Genomic DNA, 24965 nt, shown 5'->3' with positions numbered 1-24965 from the left:
TGTTTGCTCTCTCTCGAAATCTCTGACAAATAAATAAATAAAATCTTAAAAAAAAAAAAAAAAAAGGAGCTACTTCTTTTTTCCCCACACTTTGAGTCCATGTGCACCATGGATCTGAAGGGATTTTGTGGAATGGACTTTAAAAAATGGGCCCAATGAAAGTTTATGAATCCTATGGTCTTCTCCACCAGAAGAGCTATCTACATTATTTTTTAAGAGGAGGAGGAAGGAAGGAGGATAAAGACCAAGAGAACGGGGAAGGGGAGAGAGCAGGTGAGAGCAAGGGGAACAGGAGAGAGAAAACTTACATAGGGTTATCTGTGCACAGAAGCTCTGAACCTGCAATGAGGGGCAACTTTCAGAGGAGACACTGATTGGCAAGCAAAAGAATGCCTCGGGAAACAAAGGAGAAAAGGTACCATGGAGCCAGATCAGAGACGGGCCTGAATGTCTAGGGGAATTTACAATTTCTCCTGCTCAAAGAAAAAACCCTGGATTATTTAACTAGGCAATGCAAAATGTTGGTTACCCAATCACTCACATGACCTACATCAGCACACAGGAGATGCTAGAGATCAACCACAATGAGTCCTAGGCAAAGTCCAGTCATGGTCAATGGCTGCTCTGGTCCTAAGTTCTTCTACCCCAAATTATGCTGGCCTCAGGCTCTTAGGATCCCAGTGAAACTGAGATCACAGAAAGCAAACCTGGTTTATTAGCACAACTCCCACAGCAAATTTCTTTCCTAAACCTACAGAAAGAACTCTAAGAAAGGTACAAATTAATTAAAATGGTTTTCACCACTGATTAATGTACTTATCTGCTTTTCATATTTCAAATTTTTATTTGTGAATTTCAGCTATTCAGATTTCAATGATTTTTCACATACATTATAAAAACAAAGGCAAAGTGTAAAAAAAAATAACTCAAATAATTTTATATTGCTTCCGTCAAAAAAAAACTGGCTGTCAATTAACTTCTGTATCTAACATTTGCTATTTGCTTTCGTAGTATACATTCTATTTCATTCTGTATAACAAAAACAAAATCCTTGTCCAAATATGTCACATGCAAAATGTGATTTTTTTTTTCTTTTAGGTTTCCTAACCTTTTCAAACATTACAATGTACGTGGCTGGAAATACATGGCTTGACTTTGAATGATATAGAGCTTTTTAAAGACTACAAACAAACAAAAAATACTTTCACACATTTGAACAAAGTAGTTGATTTTCGTAAATAAAAAAAAAAAAAAATGACCAAAAAAAACCCCCACTTTCAAAATCAGTACAAGGACTTAGGTGTATTTAAAGGTATACCTGCACTGACTTTGAGTAGTACAAATACACAGGATGCCGGACATCAGATGTCACATTCACAAGCACAGTGTGAACACGATACCAGCATCCCACCAGACACTGAATAGACATGAAACATCTATTATCCTGAGGGGTTTTCACTTGTCCAAAAAGCACTTGCACTTGACAATTCGGTGTTCCCCAGGTCAACACGTCCCTATCCCTTGACTGTAACTGCACGATGATTACACGTTGGAACACAGGCTTGATCACTTTGGAAGAGAAATTTTTCGAAACTGGACTGAAGTTGATGGATGACAGGCAGACTGTATTCACAGCCAAAAGCCCGTATGTAACCCAATTTCTATTCATCTCAATTTTGCTAACAAGATCTCCTATCTTAAACGGCATTTTGCAAAGGTAAAAAGAATAGGAAGTGATAGGTACGGGCCACGAAAGCCCCGGGCAACGGAAAGATGTGTAATTATATTGTAGAAATCTACTTAACGTGGGCCAGAATTTTAGACGTAACACCCTAAATAAGGTAAATGAAACGTGAAGGCAAAATAAGAATAAGGAACACAAACTCTGCAGAAAGAAAGCTTCTTACCTGCTTTAGAACTTCAACTAAAACTAAACAAAAAATGAAATCTACTGCTAAGTCTCTCCTTTCAAGAAGATAATCTCTTTCACGTTGCTGTTCATCCCTGCAACAAGAACCCCAAATTAGGATTGCATTTAAGACCATACATTTTAAAATAGCTATTGGTTAACAGTTTGGTTATTTCCTGAGCTCCTCGTATGTATGGTGTCCTATGGCTACTGACAGTTCAAGTTGTTTTTAAATTACCCAACGTCTGTATGCTCTCGTTTTCTTTCTCGTGTTGGGTATTTTGTACAGTATCGATAAACACGTCGCTATTGTATCTGTCAGAAATTAAATCCATTCTAAAGGAATCAGTTAACGAATATACTTTAAATTTTATTTAGAAAATCTAATATTACTCCATATTTGATTAGTATTTTTTTTTTAATTAAGAACTGAAACAAAAATAATAACTTTTCTAATGAAAATACAGTGCCGGGAAACTTTCTGCGTATCTAATGTGAAAAATCACAGGTGGCATCAACTAAAACCTAATTCTGAACTATGGATCATCTCTTGAACCCAGATGGATGTTTTATGCAAAGCCAACATCTCCCTGGCAAATTTGAAGGAGGGGAAGAGAAATTCGGGGACTTGAGCAACAGGGAGAGTCTCACGGTATCATAATACAGGGTTTGGCAGTCCTCCTGTATCACAACAATTGCTTCCATCACAAGCCATATGAACTGGACCTTCTTTGAATATTTTAACTTCTTCTAGAACCATTAAAGGTCCTCACTGAACTACTGAAATGGCGCTCCTGAAATTCATTTGACTATCCCAGTGATCGGTAACATGGAGTTCCATCGACCTTAACTGGTACCTTCCCCTGATTTACACTTAAGTATGGACTATGCTTTGCTTTCATTATCAGTTTCATAACAAAAGTAGTCCATGTTCTTGCTCAGAAATCAAACAATACCAGTCTTTGGTTGAGAACACTAACGCCCCCTTCATTGAAAGCGTTTCAATTCTAGGTAGAGGAGTAGAAAATGAGCCCCTTACCCCTTAGACTTTGTGCTGGATCGAGGCCTGTACTCATAGGATTCATCTTCAGTTCCATTCTGGCGTCTGTACCAGTCAAACAAGGTGCGAAGTAAGGAAGGGAGACAGTGCTCTGCTACTGAGCTCATAGAGCTTATCAACTGAAAACACAAGATGTCACCGGAAGTTAAAACACATCATTGAGGTATCATACTCCTAACTTTATTAGCCATCATTTGGAAATGACTGATATTTCTAAGATGAACTGAATAATTCAAATGCAATAAACGTGTCTTTTTTTTTTAAAGATTTTATTTATTTGACAGAGATCACAAGTAGGCAGAGAGGCAGGCAGAGAGAGGAGAGGAAGCAGGCTCCCTGCTAGGCAGAAAGCCCGATGCAGGGCTCGATCCCAGGATCCTGGACTCATGACCTGAGCCAAAGGCAGAGGCTTTAACCCACTGAGCCACCCAGGTGCCCCAATAAACGTGTTTTAAAATAAAAATAAGAATTAGGGGTTTATCCAAGTAACAAAGTGGGCTAAGCTGTCCACCTTTTTCCTGCCTTTATATACTACTCAGGTGTGTAAAAACATGACCCTTAGTAACATCTCTGGTTATACAGAAGGATACCTGTGGGGGAAGTGGTATGCGTATCATGAGAAAACCACACCTGCCTCCTTCCCCCGGCCAGTTCCTGCTCCATGCTCATGAGAACAAAAGGTTGGAAATATTGCCGCTAGAATGAAAGAAGAGATGAAGAACGGAGAAGACTGTGTTATGTGAGAAGTGTATGAGAGTAAACTTTGTGTCACTCTACCGCAGAATGGAGAGTTATAACTGCATTATTAATTTGTGACACCCACACATGACCGTATTGGAAACGTGCTATAACAAGCTTTTAAAGCTTAGGATATGCAAGAGGACAGCGTAAAGATAAACGTAGTGGGATGAACAAATGTTGTTCAATTTGAGGCATCCTGGAAACCATCCGAATTCTAGGTGAATGCCAGATGCATTTCACGAATGAACCCAGCGTTCCTGCAGTGGCAGTAAGAGGCACACCAGCTATCATTAGCAAGCAGTCCCTAAGGTCACTCTTCATCTGAAGGATCTCAAGCAAAAAAATCGCTCTGCATAGGAATTTCCATATCTGATGCAACTCATTGCTTGTAAAAATAATACTTCAAAGTATACAGTCAAACATGCTTTATTTTGTTTTTCTTAACTAAAAAATGATGGGTTACAGGAATATTCAAGTCTTGTTCAGGTCCAGGATTATAGAAAGTGTCAGTTAAAGAAGATAAATCGGTACCTCCAGGAATTAAACCTTTAATTTTCCTAATTCATATAATTTCAAAATGTACTTCATCCAAGGAAATAGAAAAGAATAAAACAGTTTATTTGATTGTATAAGCTCTTCTTCTCTTTTTCATTATCTCTGCCTTCCTCTAGTCATACTTTTATTTATAATTAACCATAATTTGACAGGTAATGGTTTCTAATATAGAAAATTAAAGTAAAAACAAGATTCTAATTTTATTTAACTAATTTTTCATATTTGTATTTCATAAACAATAAAGATCACTCAAAGCAAATCCTTTTAATATCTAAAGAAGGAACAATAAAATACCATCTACTATTTTAAGTATATATTAAAACAGTTTCTCCCACACCTGGTTTTTTATTGTGGGGGAGGGAAAACAAAATTGAACTATGGGGCATAACCATTTAAAGTTTTATTAATAGTTTACATTAAAAAATGGAAATATTCCTTAAAATACTTTAATAGAATTTCAAATTCTGACTATACATTTATTCATTAGCGGATTTAAGATCTAAATAATCTAAATATCTTTAAAATAATATATTAGTAACAGATAAATAAAATTAATTATTGTAATAATTAGAACCTTTTATAGTAACACTGAGATTTGGTGAGCATTATATAAAGTGATCATGACGTTACTTTAACAGAAACTAGGCTTCCTATCTATGGTTTCTTCTTAGGTCAATGGCTACTCACTAAGAATCCCCCAGGGATCAATTGTAAAATACAGGTGCTGGAGGCCTGCTCTTGGTAACTCTGATTCAGAACTGGGCTAGAGTCCAGAAACGCAATATGCTGTTAAGTCTCTATCAGGTAATTGTAGCCAGTCATCTTTATCTAGTCAATGAGATGAACATGAACATAAATTTCTGTTTTCTAGATATATAATTATGAGAAAAGTAGTACAGGAATACTAGAAACAAATAGCTAATCTGGGTTATTGGTTTTTGCAAACAATATATAACAAAATAATTCTTGAATGAACATAATTATGACAAAAATAACACTTGATCAAACATTTAATCTCAGCAAGAGGAAAGAATTAACATCCTAGGAATACTGCACTCAATTTTAAATATTAATGTTCTATTTTAAGGTTCTGATAGCCCCAAAGAGACAAAACCAAACATTAAAAGGTAAAATATTATGGGGTACCTGGGTGGCTCAGTAGGTTAAGTGTCTGACTCTTGATTTTGGCTCAGGTCATGATCTCAGGGCTGTGACACAGAGCTCCATATCGGGCTCCACACTGGGCATTGAGCCTGCCTAAGATTCTCTCTCTCCCTCTGCTCCTTACCCACCACTTTCTCTCCCTCTCTTTAAAAAAAAAAAAAAAGGGTAAAATATTATTATGTAAAAATTTTATGAATTGGTACACAAGATTGAGGTATGTAACTGGAAACATTTAAAGAAAATTTCAAAGGACACAATAAAGAGATTACCAATGAAAAGTAAAAAGTTTTCAGATGCTAAATGACAGAAACTGGGGTGCCTGGGTGGCTCAGTCAATTAAGCATCTGCCTTCAGCTCAGGTCATAATCCCAGGGTTCTGGGATTAAGACCTACATCAGGCTCCCTGTTCAGTAGGGGGCTTCCTTCTCCCTCTCCCTTTCCTACTCCCCCTGCTTACACTCTCTCTCTCTCTCTCTCTCTCTGTATCAAATAAATAAAATCTTAAAATAGTAAATAAATAAATGACAGAAACCAATCAAGTTCACAGATCATTCCATGAACTATAAAGGTCATAGCTCAAAACTCCTTCTATTTGTTAAAAAACAAACTACCAATTTCAGACTGAATCTAATGTGTATATAAAGGTTCACTAAACAAAATAAAACAATTTCTTAATATTGGATTTATTTGGACCAGACTCTTAGAATAAACATTTTCCTTTGGAGAAAAAATATCCCCCCAATATTGGCATACCTGGTCAAACTGAAGATCTTCACCTCTTTGAAGAGATCTAGACAATGGCTTCTCCTATGGTTAAAAAAAAAAAAAAAGTATATATACAAAATATTAGAAATCTTATATATGAAAAGCAGATTCATGAGTTGGTTGTGTTTTTGTTTTCATTTGTAATTAGATTTATTTTAAACAAAGGTAAGACTCTCTCTCTCTCTCACACACACACACACACACTTGCTACTAAATACACAGACTACCTTTTTTTAAAAAAAAAAAGAAAGAAATATGTGTTTGCACATGGGGAAAGAAATTGGACAGTTAGAATAAAGGGAGGGTTGGGGGCTCGGGATGGAAAGTTGTTACTACATAGATTTTTGTACCATTTTAAATTGCATATCACAGAAGCCAAGGGAAAAGAGTACTACATAAAGAAAGAGCAAGATACTGACAGTGAAACATGATACTTTCATGAGGTGACCTTTCAGTATGGTTGCTTCCTATTAATTTAATCTTCTAATTTAGTGTTGTGTATTCCTTCAGCACACAACAGTACTGGAATTTTTTTTTTAACTTTCTATTTGTTCTGTTCATTTATTTGCTGAAAATACACATACTGAGTTCCTACTATGAGCAAGCAACATCTGTGACCCAAAGAGCGCTCAGAGGACTCACTGTGGAAAGCTTAGACCCTTTACCCTTCACCCAGTGGGCCTGGGGGACGTAACTGATAGTAAACTCTCTACCCTCTCACCTGTATGTGCACTCTTCTTTGCTTGTATGAAGAAATGACTCAAAAGAGGTCAGTCCAGATCAGTGTCTAAAGTTAGTATAGACAGAGTGTCATGGCGGGGCACCTGGGTGGCTCAGTCAGTTAAGCATCCCACTCTTGATTTTGGCTCAGGTCATGATCTCAGGGTCATGAGCTCCAGCCTCACGTCAAGATTCTCTCTCTCCCCCCACTCTCTCCCTCTCTGGAAGGATGGAAGGATGGATGGATGGAAGGAAGGAAGAAAGGAAGGAAGGATGGATGGATGGATGACATTGGGACATAAAGGGGCCTCCACACAGTAGAAAACAAAGGAGTGAAGGAATGGGCTGTGATACTACGTTGCAATGGATTGAGAGGAAGAGGGAGCAAAGTAAATCCTAGACAGACAGAAATTTTGATCGACACTGGACACTGTGATGGTTAATTTTATGTTACAGGGCACCCTGTGATAGCATCTTCTGGGTTTGCCTGTGAGGATGTTTTGGGATGAGATTAACATTTGAACTGGTGAACTGAGTTAAGCAAGTAGACTGAGACTCCCTCATGTGGGTGGACTTCAGCCAACAGGCTGAAAACCCGAGGTGAGCCAAAATGGCAACCCTTCCTGGAGTAAGATGGACTCCTCCTGCCTGACTACACTGAGCTGGAGCATCAGGCTAGCCCAGCCCTACCACTTTTCCCATATCAAACTGAAACAGGAGCTCTTCTTGGACTGGCTTTCAGGCTGGAGCTCACACCACCTGCTCTCCTGGGTCCCCCGCCTGCCCACTGCAGACCAAGGGACTTCTCAACCTCTAGGATCATGTGAGCCAATGCCTTCCAATAAATATCTTTTTATACACACACATACATACACACACACACACACACACACACACGCGCGCATGCACGCACACACACAACCTATTGGTTATGTTTCTCTGGAGAATCCTAGTAAAAACATCATTTCTGATTTAATTTCCTCTTTGATCCAGGGTGAGTGGGGGGTAATGTGTTCCACATTTATAAAAAGCACATAAAGGGACATTAAGCAGTCAAAAATAAGAAATAACATCAAAGTACAACAATGGGGAATTTGGGTCAAAAAATCATGATATAGCTACACATTAGAGTAGTGACAGGTAGAACTAAATTGGTAGATTGGGAAAATGTTCTCAATGTATTAATCAAATTAGAGAATAACATTTAATTCTCCTATAAAAGGATAAAATGCATATATGGTGGTATTATACATATAAATACATTTAAAGCTCCAGAAACATATTTACCACACCTTAGTAATAAAAACAGAATAACAGGTTGTTTTGTGGTTGAACAATTAGTTTACATTTATTTTCTGTATTTTGTACAAAGAACGTAAATTACTTCCTCTCATTCTTAAACTTGAGGGTTGTTCTTGAGTTTCCCATGCTTGGTGGTAATCCAGCAAATTCATTTAATTTTAGAACAATGTAGGGTACAACCATGAAAGTTATGGTTACAGAACAGACGTGTTTTAAAATATGAGAAAAAAACAATGTAACTAAACAAAATCATGAATTATGAAGAAGTGATTTAATTTCCTCATTTTCAAATCTAGTTGTCACTAAACCTCCATGTACACATGTTTATTTCTTTACATTTAGCTTCAAAGATCTTTTTTTTTTTTTTTAAGATTTTATTTATTTATTTTACAGAGAGACAGCGAGCATGAGCAGGGACAGCGGCAGAGGGAGAAGGAGAAGCAGGCTCCCCACCGAACAGGGAGCCCAATGCGGGACTCGATCCCAGGACCCCAGGATCATGACCTGAGCTAAAGGCACATGCTTAACCAACTGAGCCACCCAGGTGCCCCAACTTTAAAGATCTCTCAAGAACTGTTCTTTCTATAAAAGAAAATGTTACCTGAAATTCAGAAGTTAAATCATTCTAGTTTGTTTCTTTTTGTTCTGTTTAATTCAAACAAAATTTATAACATAATGAATTTAAATTAAGATAGCACAGACAGTGTGATCCCTTCCATGCGTCTTCCTACCTACTTGCCTTGCCGGCAACCCCACCTATCCTTACCTAACTTACTTACTAAATACAGGAGACAGCTAGGGTTATATTCAAATACACGATGGCTGTTTTGTTGATTTTTAGGATGATTTTCTAAACTTCTCTATGTTAGGCTTTTTTATTGAATTTTAAATACATATTAAACATGTATCAAAGAAAAACAAACATCCTTCTTTGAAAGAAATGAGAATTTAGAAATACGTATATTTTGAAGTTTCTTTACCTGGTAGAGTCCTATCACTTTCTGGCATTCATGGCTAATCTTGATGGAAATACACCCGCAAGTATATTTGCCAGTGAAATTGTAAAAACTCCCAGTCTGGCTATCAGTGCAACCTGTTTCTAACTAATTTAAACGAGATCAGGAAAGTGCCTGAATTCTGGGGCACTTTACCTTCTTAATAAGGATAGGTTTTTGGCGTGTCCTTGGTACTTGGGCCTTCACAGGCTAAGCACACTTGGGTGATCATCTTGCAGGACAAGTTCTGTATTTCAAGAACCAACCTAGACATCATTTATATCCAACACGATGATTCTGCACAACCATATGGATGATACCAATTAGCTCTAAAATTTCAGTAAAACACAAAGTCTTATAGCAGTTCCATAGAACACCATTTCTAAAAGTATCTAGAAGTTTGAAAAATAGTGAGCTAAAGGGCCTCTACTATCCTCATATGAACTATTTAAAATGGGAGGTTGGGGGAGACAGTAAGTGGCTTCTTCGCACTTATTTAATCCCCTTTTACACTCTGTCTAAAGGTCTTCAGTGATATCTTGAGGACTGCTGACCTAAATGGTTTATTACTCAAATAACATGTTTATACACTAGAGTAATGGCCAAGCACAATGGAGAGCTTTTCAGAAACAAAATGTTGTTTCATATTAACATATTTTATTTCTCAACAAGCTCATGTTTCCTCAAAGATCTGACATCCTCCCTGAGCTTTCCCTAAACCAAGAAATGGAAGTAGACTATTTTTCCCAGAAGAAGAACTCAGAAATGATTTTTGAATGCAAAAGAATACTCAAGTTACCATAAGTACAAAAACATAAAACAAGTGTACTGTACTAAATAGAAATTAGTAACCAAGAAATCTGTACTAACCTCTCAATTTAAGCATAGGGTGATTGAGGACACCCTTATCATTGCGGAAGCAGTCGGGGTGTCTTCCAATAAGACATTTAAAAAGATACACCCTTGAAAAATGTTTATAGCATAAGCAACCCATTATAACAACAAAAAAGAATAGAAATTATTCTCTATCTTCATGCACATATGCAAAGCCTTTTGTGCAAGAATGTTTACCATATTTTTTTTACCATATTTTTTTAAAGTAGCCCTAAATTAAGGTAATTCCCAAACCGACTATCAATAGAGACTAGTAAAAAACATCATGTTACATTCTTTTATCAAAATAATATTGAACAGGGATGCCTGGGTGGCTCAGTGGCTTAAGCCTCTGCCTTTGGCTCAGGTCATGATCTCGGGGTCCTGGTATCGAGCCCCGCATCGGGCTCTCTGCTCTGCAGGGAACCTGCTTCTCCCTCTCTCTCTCTGCCTGCCTTTCTGCCTACTTGTGGTCTCTCTCTCTCTCTGTCAAATAAATAAATAAAATCTTTTTTAAAAATTAATAAAACAATATTGAACTATTAAATTTTTAAAAAAGGAAAAAAATAATATTGAACTATTAAAAAGAACGAGGCAAGTTTAGACAGGCTAATGCAGAATAATCTCCAATTTACTTTGTTCAAAATATGTAAGTACAGAAATACACACACACAAACACACACATATAAAACCTCCCATTTGTGCTTTTAAAAAAGGTGGCAAAAAAGGTTAAAAATAAAAAATATTTTTAAAAAAGGTGGCAGATGCTACAGAGAGGGATAACAGACATGGAAAATGATAGACTACAAACTGTGGACAGTGTTTATCTTGATATAGAATGCAAGTAAGAGTCCTTACTCTTGTTACATGAAATTTAGAACTATTTCCACTTTTTATAATGTCATTATTTCATAATAATATAAAAAACTAACAATGAGGGGCGCCTGGGTGGTTCAGTCAGTTGCGCTTCCAACTCTTGAGTTCAGCCCAGGTCATGCACCTCGGGGTTGCAGAACAGAGCCCTGCAGTGGGCTCCACACTCAGTAGGGAGTCTGCTTGGGATTCTCTCTCCCTCTCTCTATGCCCCCGCCCAAATAAATAAATCAATAAATAAATCTTAAAAAGAAAAGAAAAGAAAAAAAAAATCTAAAGATCGAATATTCTAAGGTTCCCAATCTTTATGTTCTAATTTGATTCTTTAAGTAGCACATATGTACCAAGAGCAGCATGTAGCCTGCAGGGACAGCAAGAGCATTTACTGAAAGGATTCTGGTAGTGTTAACAATGATGTGGAAATACCTCAACAATTTGCAATTAAAGAGAGCAGGCTTAACACACACACAGCCTCCATTCTCTCCTAAAACCCGACCAAGACAACAGTAAAAGAATTTTTAGAAGACTTAAAAATTAAAACCAAAGGGTAGAGAGAATGCGAGAGACAGTAAAGCCCAGCCAAGACATTTCAGCCAACAAGAGTGCGTCCTAAGTAGGCAAGGGGGAAAGTTGGGTGTCTATTCTCCACACGGCCACTCACTCATTCACCTGAATTATTTACTGAGTGTACGGTATGCCAGGCACAGTTCTAGGCTCTAGAGACACAACCATGAGCAAAATGGAAAATAATCCTCATCCCCATGAAGCTAAAAGTCTAATGAGAGAACCAACTAAAATGTCTATTCTCTTAGATAGATTTCAGGATAGGAGGCTGGAATGCAGGGTGAGATTTTAGACAGAAGGACCACTGAGAAGATGACATTTGAGTCACAACAGGGGGAAAGTGGGTGAGCTTGCCACACAGGGTGGAGAAAGATAATCCCGTCAGTACTTTGCAATTCCTGTGGATTTGGAGAACTTCAGTGCTCTGAAAGTATAGGTAAAGGTGGAGTCAAAAACAAGAGGGCTGGTTGAAGGATTAAGGAAAACTGAGACCCTCCCTTTCCTTCCCTTCACCAGCTCTGTCTTTTCACCTTCCCCATGGAACAGTTGTCCTTCTCAGGACAGGGCGAAACAGAAATGCTGACTGGGGGACGCTACAGTCGAAGACAAGATAACACACTGAAGACAGGGAGCTCAAGTAAACATCTATGTACCAAATACCAACAAACCCAGTTATCTTCAGCCTCGAGACCTCTAGGTCATCAGCTAAAGCCTCCCATCTGGGGTACTGGAAGGACCTTCCCTAGGGACCCTGACAGACCCCAGAAATAGACCTGACATTGATGATTCATTCAGATGATTACACACTGAAGACCACAGTCAAAAAGGCCTATCCACCCAGGTTTCTGGTCTGTTTTATGCCGTGGTTATAAAATAGAACAAATTACAACAGGCATACATGTAAGGAGAAGGCAAAACTTTTAGAAGAAACAGATCAGGGCGCCTGGGTGGCTCAGTGGGTTAAGCCGCTGCCTTCGGCTCGGGTCATGATCTCAGGGTCCTGGGATCGAGTCCCGCATCGGGCTCTTTGCTTGGCAGGGAGCCTGCTTCCCTCTCTCCCTCTCCGCCTGCCTCTTTGTCTACTTGTGATCTCTCTCTGTCAAATAAATAAATAAAATCTTTAAAAAAAAAAAAAAAGAAGAAGAAACAGATCATATGAGGAGAAATTTTTTTTTAATTACATATATGTACTTAATATTCTAAAAAAAAAAAATACTGGCTATTTCGAAGCTGTAAAAATGCTGGGCCTAAACCAAATGAAGTCTAAATGAGCAGGTGATTGGTTAAAGCCTTTTTTCTTATCTTCTTTTCTAGTCACTGGCAATCTAAAAGATTAACAGATAAGCTAGAGCGTGCCTGGATCATTAACCAAGAATTGATCCACCTCCTTTCAGGGGGGAAGAGACCTAAGGTACTGGATTGTGGTTTGCAAACTGCAATTTCAATCAGTGATTGCCTTCCTTCCCCAGTCTTCCCCCTAAAATGAAAACGAAGTTGTGGCTAAAAATCAAGCTCCACTAATTTTATTATGGCTTCCAATATGAGAATGAGAAGGCCAGGTCTCTCATTTAGTGGTAGATTAACTCTTTTAGCAAAATCCCTTCACATCTGTGCTTCTACGTTTTTATGTAACTTTCTGTCCGACTGATGATGAGACATGCTAGTATCCTTTTATGTAACAATCCATGGATGCTAGTTTCTTTGAAGTGAGCCTGCAAGAGTTTCATTCAAGAACTCAAGAGACTCATCTTAGATGGTTGTTTTAACTAAAATAAAAATACTGAATAAATTTCACAATAAATGAAATCACGATAAACAAATTTAAAGCTATAATATCAACACTGTCAGAGTATTAGATTAAATGTATCATTGTCTAATTTTTTTTAAAGATTAGATTAAAATTTTTGAAAAAAAAAATTTTAATTTATTCTGGGGTCGGGGGGGCAGGGGAGGAGCAGAAGGAGAGGGACAAAGCAGACTCCACCCTATGCCCAGAGCCCAATGTGGGGCTCCTTCCCAGGACCCTGAGATCATGACCTGAGCTGAAACCATGAGTCGGATGCTTAACAGACTTTGTCCTTGTTTGCTACAGTCCATTACACTGGGGATTTCCTGGTATGTCAGGAAGAGTAAGCAGGGAGTGTTTCTTCTAAGTACAATGGTGGGGTAAAAACATCAATTTTCTGATGGAAACCTCACCACTGTTCACCAAGTTTTATAATCTCAGACTACATAGCAGATGTCTCTTTAATTAGCTACTAAATTACAGAATAAAATATAGTCAGCATCAGACTGTTATAAAAGAACTATTAAAAGCTATGGCTAGAATGAGGATATTCTATTTTGTTAGAGAACAAAGAGTACACGACACAGTGATGTTCTGTAAGGCTAAAGTCAAGTTAAAATACGACTCTTCACCCTCACCTTCTACTGGGCATCTACCACCACAGGCAGGACTGTAAAAAGGCAAAGGAGACCTGGGTCCTGGTATTAAGCAGCTCACGTCAGAGGAGATAAACACATAAGCAATTAACAGGACAATGTCAGAATCTAGGAGTATGAAAAATTATGATGATAAAACGAAGATTCGTACAGGTTGAAGAGAATCACTGTGAGAAAGGGAACATGTGGGAAGTCTGGAAGGATGAGTAGAGGCTTAAAATAGAGAAGAGTTAAGAGTATTTTGGATCAAGAGAAAAGGAAGAACACACCAGGACAAAAGAATATATAGAGGATATGTTAAGTGTCATAGAGACATGAGGGTAAGAGAGTCATGAGACATTATACAAATTGTAATAAGACTGTGAAGAGGCCAGAACGACCCACCAAGAACTTGAATTCATTCCACGGCAACAAAAAGTCAGCAAGACTTTTAAAGGAAAAAGGTAATAGTATTTGTTTTAGATGAAGCAAAGTCTGGTGAGAGCAAGACAAATGGAAAGGTGACAAAACACTTACTTACTGGTTATTGCAATGACCTACTATGAGCGAAGCTGACCCTGAGCTAGGATAGTGACCACGGCATTGGAAGAAAAAGAAAGGAGGAAGATATAAAATCACCATTTTATAAACTCAAATTAGGTAATTTCACCCATATTTTCTTGTAACACTTTTACTCTCAAGAACTTTATATGTCAAAATTAATCTTCCTTTAACATACAATATTTGAGAGCTGACAGGACCATACCACATGTTGCTATTTATTAAATATTTTATAAAATAATAAATAAATAAATATTTTATAAAATAGGTAGAGTGTTTTTTAAAAGTGCTGTGCAAGTTGAAAGTTGCTGAAGCCAGGGGTGCCTGGCTGGCTCAGTCGGTGGAAGGTGTAACTCTTGATATCAGGGTTGTGAGTTTGAGCCCCATGTTGGGAAAAGAGATGACTTAAAAAACAAAATCCTTAGTGGCGCCTGGATGGCTTAATCAGTTAAGCATCTGCCTTCAGCTCAGGCCATGATCTTGAGGTCCTGGAATTGAGCCCCTTAAGGTGCTCCCTGCTCAGCAGGGGTCTGCTTCTCCCTTTCCCTCTGTCCCTCCCACCACTTGTGCTCACTCTCTCTCTCTCTTTTATTTATATAAAGAAATAAAATCTTTAAAAAATAAATAAATAGAGGGCACCTGGGTGGCAGGTGAGTTAAGCATCTGCCTCCAGCTCAGGTCATGATTTCAGGGTCCTGGGATCGAGCCCCGTATCGGGCTCTCTGCTCAGCGGAGAGCCTGCTTCCCTCTCACTCTCTGCCTGCCTCTCTGCCAAATAAATAAATAAACTCTAAAATAAATAAATAAATAAATACATACATAAATAAAATCTTAAAAAACAAAAAACCTAAAAAAACAAGGAAAGAAAGAAAGCTGTTGAAGCCAGGCAATGGGTCCTAAAGGGTTCATTACACTATAATCTATACTTTTATATATAACTTGAAATTTTTCATAAACATTTTTCTTTTTTTCAGGTTTACTGAGATAGAACTGACAAATGTAACTATAATGTGTTTGAAGTGTCCAATGTGATGATTTGGTGTATGTACACATTGAGTTAATTAACATGTCAATCACTTTACATATTTACCTTTTTGGGGGGGGGGATGAGAACATTTAAGGTCTACTCTCAGCAAATTTCAAGTTTATAATACAGTATTATCAACTAGTGACCATATTCCAAAAACTTTTTTAATGTTTCTTTTTTTTTAAAGTGGTTCCCTTTCTTACTGTATGTCGGTTAAACAAGCTACTGTAGCATACTATAGAGTAATTCACAGAGCACCGATGAAGAAAATAACACTTTATAGATTAAGCACATCAATAATCAAACCTCATAACCATTAATTCATACCTACAAGTCCTTATAAACCTTGTTTCTAAGGGGGAACTGCTGTAAATGTATACGCACCGATCAAAACAAAATCATTAATGTGGTACATAGAAAGCAACTGTGGAATGATTTAAATGGAATACAGTGAGCTGCTGTTTTAAAACATACATTGTGGCTAATGCTCTCTTATATATTATTATTTACCGTACCCCAAACACTTTTTGCGGAGCTGCTTTCTTCACAGTAGTTTCTTCTCTACTTAAAGACAGCAAGAAACTAGCTTGCAGGCATGTGCAGACCCATTCACATCCCTTTGCAATCTTAGCCATGTTACTTTTCTTAGTGAAGTAGGAATTAAGAACACAGAACATTACCTCCTTCAACTTCCCACCCTTCTTAGATTATCACCTGTTCTCTCTTCTGTTCCTTTCCCCACTTCCTTCCTAGGCAGGAAGTACAGCAAAGTGAGTAAGTATACAGACTCTGAAGCCATTAGTGTGCCTAACTTCTCATTCTGCCATTCCGTGGCTTTGAGCTTCAGGCAAGGAACAAACCCCTGGGGTCTCAGATCGCTGGTGAAAACCTATCCCTAACCCAGTTGCGTAAGGAGTAAGTAAATTCCAGCGGTGACATACCCCACCTCCATCTTCATTGTGACCATCCTAATTTTAACTGACACTGTGGTCTTGATACATCACAGATCCAACCCCTTCAAACTCCCAAAGGGAGTTCCTAAAGTTGTATCACCCTACTAAAACTGTTCTCAGGCTGTTTAATTCCCAAGTCCAGTAACTTCTCTCACTGTTCATTGTACTCTTTCCCTCCATATCATTTGACAGTAATAATACCATTCTACACTCTCTCTTGATCATCATCTGCTCTCTTGGCTTTACCACTCTCTCTCATAGATGATGCCAAAATCTCTATTTCCGGTCATCATTTCTGGTCACTGACAAAGAATTCTCAGCTACCAATAAAGTAATTCCACGTGGTTTACATTACCAGTATCTCGAGCTTATCATTCACACAAGAAAAATTATCTTATTCTCCTTTCCTACCCCAATAACATTCTCGTGTTCTTTAATCTAATATTGTCTCTTCTAACATGTCAAAGAACTTTTAACCTTCACTTTCCCTTGAAACACCTACTCCTGTTTGTTGAGTTCTACTAATTCTGTTATCCTACTCTCTTCTTCAAACACGCCACTGTTAATGCCCTAATTCAAGACTCTTTTCATTCCAGCCTGAATTATATACAACAACTAAACAGTAGTCTCTGCCGTTAAAGACTGTATTTTTAAAGTAATCTCAACACCCAACATGGGGCTTAAACTCACTACCCAGAGATTAAGAGTCATATGCTGTACCCACTAAGCCAGCCAGGGCCCCCTCTACCCTCTGCTTTTAATCTCTTCTCCCTATGAGTGTCCACTGTATTATCTATCACAACAGCCTTGACAGCCCTTCAGAATCTGACTCAAATATTTGTTTTCATTCTTTCTCTTCCTTCCTCTTTACCGTAAGCTCTAATCACATGGAGCTTCTCAGTACGCTTAAGTTTGCCTTATGCATGCACTCTATGTCTAAAAAGAAGTTTACAGTTTTATTATAAGTTTGGCGACTGCAGTATCATCAACTTGCAGAATATTCTAGATTTACCTTTATTTTCTCTTATGTTTTTATCTGGTCTCAACAATTCCTGTTGGTAAAATCCATTTTTGTTCTCTGGTGACCTGCAGTGACTTAACAAGGTCCAGTCTGAAGTCATTACAGCTTTCTAGATCATCACTTTACTAATCTATCTCTTAATTTTTAGACTTTATTTTTTTAGAGCAGTTTTAGGTTCACAGCAAAACTGAGTGGAAGGTACAGATTTCCCATATATCCCATCCCACACTGGCCTAGCCTCCCCACCAGAGTGGTACATTTGTTATTACAGATGAAACTACAATGACAACTTCCTAATCATCTATAATTGACATTACAGTCCACTCTTGGCATTGTACGTTCCGTGGGTATGGGCAAACGTATGATGACATGTGTCCACCACTGCAGTATCACACAGACTATTTTCACTGCCCTAAAAATCCTCCTCCTTCTGCCTCTTCATCCCTCCACCCCCAGCTCCTGTCCCCAGTGGTCATTTTACCGTCTTCATAGTTTGGCCTTTTTAAGAATGTCACAGGGTTGGGACTCTACAGTATGCAGCCTTTTTAGATTGGCTTCCTTTAATTCTTTTTCAAGTACATTATTTCCTTTGGAAACTTTGTATTATAATGGTTCATGCAAAAGTTAAGAAAATATTTCAGATTTATAGATCAGCTCTACTCACCAAGGGTTCAGCCATTACAACTTCAATTTTCTTTTCAGCCTGAACAGCAAATTCTGCGAAGAGGCTCTTGATGACATATTCACCAGGCTTGACATCTGGGTCAATCGTAATGCTTGACATGCTGATATTCTTTTTTCCCAAAGTGGAATGAAAGTTGGCGGAAGCACAGTACTTATTCACTTTGCTGACTGGTGCTGAAGCTAAAAATAAAAGAAACAAAAGAACTCTAATTATCAACACAAGGATGAGACCCACCGTGACCACCCTATTTAATATGCTTCCTGTCCCTAAACCCTGTCCAGATCTCCCAATCTGTATGATCATACTGTATTTTTCTTTATTACACTTGCTACATTCTCACAAACTGCCCAACTGTAATTATGTGTTGTTTATTATGTACTGTTCTTCTTTTGACCCTACTAATGTGAATTTCCTAAAAACAGGGATTTTCTTTTGTCTTTTTTGTTCACTCAATAAATCCCAAGTGCCTAGAACAATGCTTAGCATATACTGGGTATATAATAAATACATACTAATTTATCAATTCTAAACAAAGTGATGTGCAATGAAGGAAATAAAACAGACGGGAATAAAGGAAACACGACTGGTTAGAGCACTGAAAGAATCTATTTGGGAAAGCATGATTAGGAAAAGGCCTCACTGAAGAAGCAACATTTGAACTCATCTGGATAGCAAAAAAGAGGCAGCAAGGCAAAGCACCAGGAACAGAAAGCGCTAAACTGAGTGAGCATGTTTGATAAACATGTTTGATAAACAGAAAGGAGACCAGTGTGGCTGGAGCTTAAGGGAGTGACGGGCAATTTCAGACGAGGTCAAAATCATTAGTCAGGAATTTAGAACTTTGTAGGAAAATCAGATTTTATTCTAAGTGAAATTAAAATTCAGTGGAAAGTATTAACTTGGAGAGGGATAGGATCTTGCTTCTCTTCAAAGATCTCTCCAGCTCCTCCAGAGAATGGACTGGAAGGTGGCATGGGTACTCAGGGACGCTACTACACAGGCCCAGGTGGGACAATACTAGCTCAGGGTAAGAGGATGGAATGCACAGGAGAGAAGGAAAGGACTTGACATTTGTTACGTGTTAGTGAATCTGGCATTAAGGTGAAGGAAAGGAACTGGCAAAGACTTGTAAGATTTTTATTGCTATCTTTCAAAGGGCAGTGGTGCCATGTCCTCAGATAGGGATGTCCCAGTGCCTGCCCCAGCTGGGGTATAAAAAGAGCACACGTCGACTGCTACAGGCTCTTTATCGTCACAGGTTTTGTCCTCTTGACTGCTGGGCCTCCTATCTTCACTTTATCCAGTCACCTCGGTCTTTCAGCCGGCTGTGTAACACAGACCCTTCCCTTCCCAAACTTCAGCTCACGTCACTGTGGCCTAGATATTCACTGAAAACCTGCAAATTTGTACTTCTCTACCCCAACCTGATCTCCAGGTAATGCCCTTGCATTAGGTGTCCCCAAAGCAAACCCCTCCATGAAAACATGAAACATGCCGAATTTCCGTATGTGTTTACATAACTATGGGGCAAATTTATTCTAAATACATACTCTCCAAACCAATAAACTGTTCTGTCAAAAAAGCAAACCAACCCAACCCTACTATACCATAGTGTGCCAAAATAAATAAAAGTGACGCATGATAACGCCAAAAGAAAATTCTAGAAAGTAATGCAAAATACAAATATTTTACTTCAGAAAAAATAACTGCAAATTAAGAAAAAAAATTGTTGAAAGAATTTCCAAATACTTGGCCTCCCTTCATGTCCTAGTCATAATCTTTATTTATTTATTTTCCCACAAAACAGAGTATTTCCCCTCCAAAACCAAAATTAAAAATTAGTCATGCATGATGCTTATATATTAAAAAATAATCTAAAGAATATTACAAATTGTTAATATTGCACCTAAAACTAAATATCTTTGCAACACTTCCAAATCAAAATATGTTATGTATTGTATTCTAGAACTAAAATTATATAATAAGAACAATTCAAAACAAAAATTCACAGTCCTTTGAACACAGTACACACTATTTATTTTAAACAATGACCTGTTTGTTTACTCTGTTCCATGATCCAACATTGTGTATTATAAAAGAGAGAAACTGTTCACAACTGTTACTGTGAAAAATAGAGATCTTAAAAGAAATTATTTTGGATCATTAATAGAACTCTATATTTTATATCCATATTATGTTGGATAACCATAGGAAATCATAAAATAGTAAACAACAATGACAACAAAAACTACTCAGATAGTTTCCAGAAGGTTAATTTATATTTTAGACATAAAAACGAGGATAAACATTTTCAAGACTTTGACTTAAGGTCATAGTTAACAAAATATATCTTTTCTTTTAATTAAGATCTGTAAACCTTGAAATGAGATTCATAAGATCATAGCAGTTACAAAGTTTCTTTGGCTTTAACTTTACAATAAACGTAACCGAAGAAGCCTTGTAATAAATCTGGTATTTAAATTCTAGACTTTGATGAGGTATAACCTTTTTTTTTTTTTTTAAGATTTTATTTATTTATTTGACAGAGAGAGAGAGAGATCACAAGTAGGCAGAGAGGCAGGCGGGGGTAGGGGGGAAGCAGGCTCCCTGCTAAGCAGAGAGCCTGATGCAGGGCTCAATTCCAGGACCCTGAGATCACGACCTGAGCCAAAGGCAGAGGCTTTACCCACTAAGCCATTCAGGCCCCAAGGTATAACCTTTTTTAAATGACATTTTTTTTTAACAGTTTCTCCAAAAAAGAAAAAAACTTTAGCTAAAATGACCTCTCAAATAATTTGCCTTTACCGTCTTACACTTCCTAAAAAGTATAAATTAAGCATAAACAAATACTTCTAGGCATCAAAATAGCATATTTTAAGAAATTTGCCGGGCGCCTGGGTGGCTCAGTGAGTTAAAGCCTCTGCCTTCAGCTCAGGTCATGATCTCAGGGTCCTGGGATCCACTCCGGATCCGGCTCTTCTGCTCAGCAGGGCGCCTGCTTCCCTCTCTCTCTCTGCCTGCCTCTCTGCATACTTGTGATCTCTCTCTGTCAAATAAATAAACAAAATATTAAAAAAAAAAAAAAAAGAAATTTGCCAATAAAGCCAAAAGTTTCAGAACAACCTACACTTATCTTCTAACTAAAGATTTCTCTTCCAAATATCGGCACTACCTTTCAAAATAAAAATATCTCAAGCTTGAGAAAATCCAATTTTTATGAAAAATGAATGTTTTTAAATCAAACAAATTAATTTATTTCAATTGTATTTCTTAGTATTTCATGAATGCTTGTTGACTCCATTAATATCAAAAAGTAATACAGAACATACCTACTCAATGAGATTTCTGGTCACAAAACAATCTAACGTTGATGTTAAGGACTGGCAAAGTAAATTATCTTTATAATCTAATAAACAGAATGCTCTGTAGATGGTTGAAATGACATTGTTAAAAAAAATACTGAATGGCACGGGAAAATATTCAATGTATAGAGTTAGGTGTGAAAAGGTCGTAAGACAATAAGTACATAAAACCAAAATAAGGGGCGCCTGGGTGGCTCAGTGGGTTAAAGCCTCTGCCTTCGGCTCATCACTATCTCAGGGTCCTGGGATGGAGTCCCACATCGGGTCTCTGCTCAGTGGGGAGCCTGCTTCCACCCCGCCCCTGCCTGCCTCTCTGCCTACTTTTGATGTCTTTCTCTCTCTCTCTCTCTCTGTCAAATAAATAAATAAAAATCTTTAAAAAAAATTAAAAGGCAAGAAGAGTATCTGCAACATAGAGCAAACACAGAGCTAATCAATTTACCTCCACCCACAAAGCTTTAATGAAGTCAGTTAGAAAAAAACCCTCACCCCCAAACTGAAAACTAGACAAAAGACAATATTTAACTCTACTAATGTTTTTTAAACAAGTAAAAATTAGATAACATTTCTCAAAGTGGTTACCCCCTCTCCCAGTTTTGTATTTCACTATAATGTTCAGCTTTGGTAAAGATGTGTGAATTTTTCTCACATTCAGCTAATAGTTAAAGAACAAGGGTCATCTCTCTACGCAAGGTGAGAAGACTAGTTTCCACATAACTAGATTAACCTGACATCATCTCACTGCTTGAGTTAAACGTTTTATAATGTAAAATAGTAAGAATTCCCTATATGTTATCATAAAATTTTGAAAACTTTATGTAAGCTTATGAGAGAACGAAGACATACCTGTTAGAGCATAATTCTTTTTTTTTTTTTGAACATTTTATTCATTTTTTGACAGAGAGATACAGAACATAAGTAAGCAGAGTAGCAGGCAGAGGGGGAGAGAGAGAAGCAGGCTCTCCTCCGAGCAGGGAGCCCAATGCAGGGCTTGATCCCAGGACCCTGGAATCACGACCCAAGCCGAAGGCAGACGTCCAACCGACTGAGCCACCCAGGCACCCCTAGAGCATAATTCTTAAGAACGCAGTTCAGGCATTGAATTACAAATTGTAGGAGCCCAATGTCATATCAAGCATCCTTGGACTATAATTCACTAAACTCTAACTACTGACAGGAAATAACGCAAGACCTGAGTAACTAAAACATGGGACTATAAGCTCGCACGTGTATTCTTTCTTTTAGATAAAGTGCAACTAAAAAATAAATATGATATTTTTGGACAGCTTATTCTATATAGCACTGTACCTAGCATATTTACTAAAATAGTTATCTTTTTCATGTTTTTAAGACACCTAGACCCTTATAAAATAAATTTAAATTCAGTCAAAGAGAGCAGACAAATGAGAAGACGTAACTCCGAAAGTGAGATGTGTTTGGTTTTACTACTTTTTTTTTTTTTTAAGAATTTATCTATTTATTTGTCAGAGAGAACACAAGCAGGGGGGAGGGCGGGCAGAGGGAAAAGCAAGCTCCCCACTAAGCAAGGAGCCCAATGTGGGACTTGATCCCAGAACCCTGGGATCATGACATGAACCAAAGGCAGACACTTAAGCAACTGAGCCACCCAGGTGTCCATTTTCTTACTTTATAGCAACGATTCTCAGCTTTTTTTTTTTTTTTTTTGCTTCCACTATGTTCCTATGCACAGCACTCTAAACAGTAACATCTCTCAAAATACAGAGCGATTCTCAACAACTGGGATATTTCAGATTGGGGGCAGGTAGCTGTAGTTCAAAAAGATCCCAGTGGAGTCTATGAAAAATGCCTACAGTTGGCTTACCTCTGAGAAAAGTTCTTTAGGGGTAAAAATTCCTACTTTATCATCACAATTTTCTATATGTACGGACATATTACACACATATGTTTATGTATAAAAATGCAGAAGAATAACAAAGTTCCATACAACTGCTATCATAATTATTACTTTCACAATGGGGCACCTGGGTGGTTCGGTCTGTTAAGGATCTGATCTTGGTTTTGGCTCAGGTCATGATCTCATGGGTTATGAGATCAAGCCTCACCTTGATTCTCTCTCTCTGCCCCTCCCCCAACTTCCTCTCTCTCAAGTAAAAAAATCTTTTTTTGAAAAATTATCATTACTACTTACACAAGCTAACAATAAAAATTTTGATGACCACCCAAGGAAAAAAAAAAAGTATGAGGTAAATGGCCTTGGAACAAGAACAAATGTTAAAAATATTTCTGAATTTAAAAAGCAAAACCAAAATTTTTAGTTTGTAAAAGCAAGCCTATCCCAGCAAGTTCTATTGTGGATATCAACAAGCTGATTCTAAAGTTTATATGGAGATGCAAATGACCCAGAACAGCCCACACAACACTGAAAGAGAAGGAAAAAACTGGAGGACCTACACTACCCGACTTCAAGGCTCACTTTAAAGTCCCAGGAAAGGGGCACCTGGGTGGCTCAGTCGGTTAAGCGTCTGCCTTTGGCTCGGGTCATGATCCCAGGGCCCTGGGATAGAGCCCTGCATCATGCTCCTTGCTCAGCAGGGAGCCTGCTTCTCCCTCTGCCTGATGCTCCCCCTGCTTGTGCTCTTTCTCTATCTGACAAATGAATAAAATAATTAAAAAAAAAAAGTTCCAGTAAAGAGACAGTGTAGTATTGGTGAAAAAACACATAGATTGGTGGAAGAGAACAGAGAGCCCAGGCATAGATGCACACAGAGTCAACCGCTTTCTGACAAAGGCAAGGCAATCAATGGGAAAAGGAGACTTTTCCACAGATGATGCTGGAATAACTGGACATCAACGGCCAGAGGCGGAAGAGAAATTGTCAGCCAGACACAGAGCAGACACCTTTAACCAAAATTTACTCTAAATGGATCATAGATTTAAATGTAAAATAAAAAGCTACAAAATTCCCAGAATATAAGGCAGACGAAAAGCTAGGTGTTTTTGGGTTTGGCAGTGACTTTTTAGATATAACACCAAAACGGAAGCCTTTGAAAGAAAAATTGATAAGCTGAGCTTTATTAAAATTAGTAACTTCAGTTCTACAAATGACGCTGTAAAGAGAATGAAAAGAGGGGGCGCCTGGGTGGCTCAGTCAGTTGAAGTGTCCAGCTTCACCTCGGGTCATGATCTCAGGGTCCTGGGATGGAGCCACAGCGGGCTCCCTGCTCAGCAGGGAGTCTGCTTCTCCCTCTCCCTCTGCTCTTCTACCTGCTTGTGCTCGCTCTCGTTCTCTATCTCTCTCTCTCAAACAAATAAATAATATTTTTTTAAAAGTGAGAGAGAATGAAAAGACAAGGCACAAATTGGGAAAATAAATCTTTGCAGAATATATATCTGATAAAGGACCGCTATCCAAAAATATATAAGAATTTTTAA

At 37.9% G+C, this 24965-nt stretch overlaps 1 protein-coding gene across 3 annotated transcripts in view; it reads right to left on the bottom strand.

The window, feature by feature from the left end:
- Positions 1 to 24965, bottom strand: part of LOC111148913 (FRY like transcription coactivator) — a 262986-nt gene that overhangs the window by 126124 nt on the left and 111897 nt on the right. For all 3 annotated transcript variants that reach the window (XM_022505700.1, XM_022505701.1, XM_022505702.1), the window contains exons 4-7: positions 18169 to 18368; positions 6183 to 6236; positions 2949 to 3088; positions 1908 to 2004 (exon numbers count right to left, since the gene is read on the bottom strand). In XM_022505700.1, coding sequence (XP_022361408.1) covers positions 1908 to 2004; positions 2949 to 3088; positions 6183 to 6236; positions 18169 to 18288 — 411 coding nt within the window. In that variant the 5' untranslated portion in view covers positions 18289 to 18368. The remainder of the gene's footprint in view (positions 1 to 1907; positions 2005 to 2948; positions 3089 to 6182; positions 6237 to 18168; positions 18369 to 24965) is intronic.

This window comes from Enhydra lutris, unplaced genomic scaffold (assembly GCF_002288905.1).
Source record: "Enhydra lutris kenyoni isolate GAN:26980312 unplaced genomic scaffold, ASM228890v2 scaffoldscaffold21, whole genome shotgun sequence".
NCBI lineage: Eukaryota > Metazoa > Chordata > Mammalia > Carnivora > Mustelidae > Enhydra > Enhydra lutris.
The sequence above is the reverse complement of the archived record's forward strand: the minus strand, read 5'-3'. Positions and strand labels throughout refer to the sequence as shown.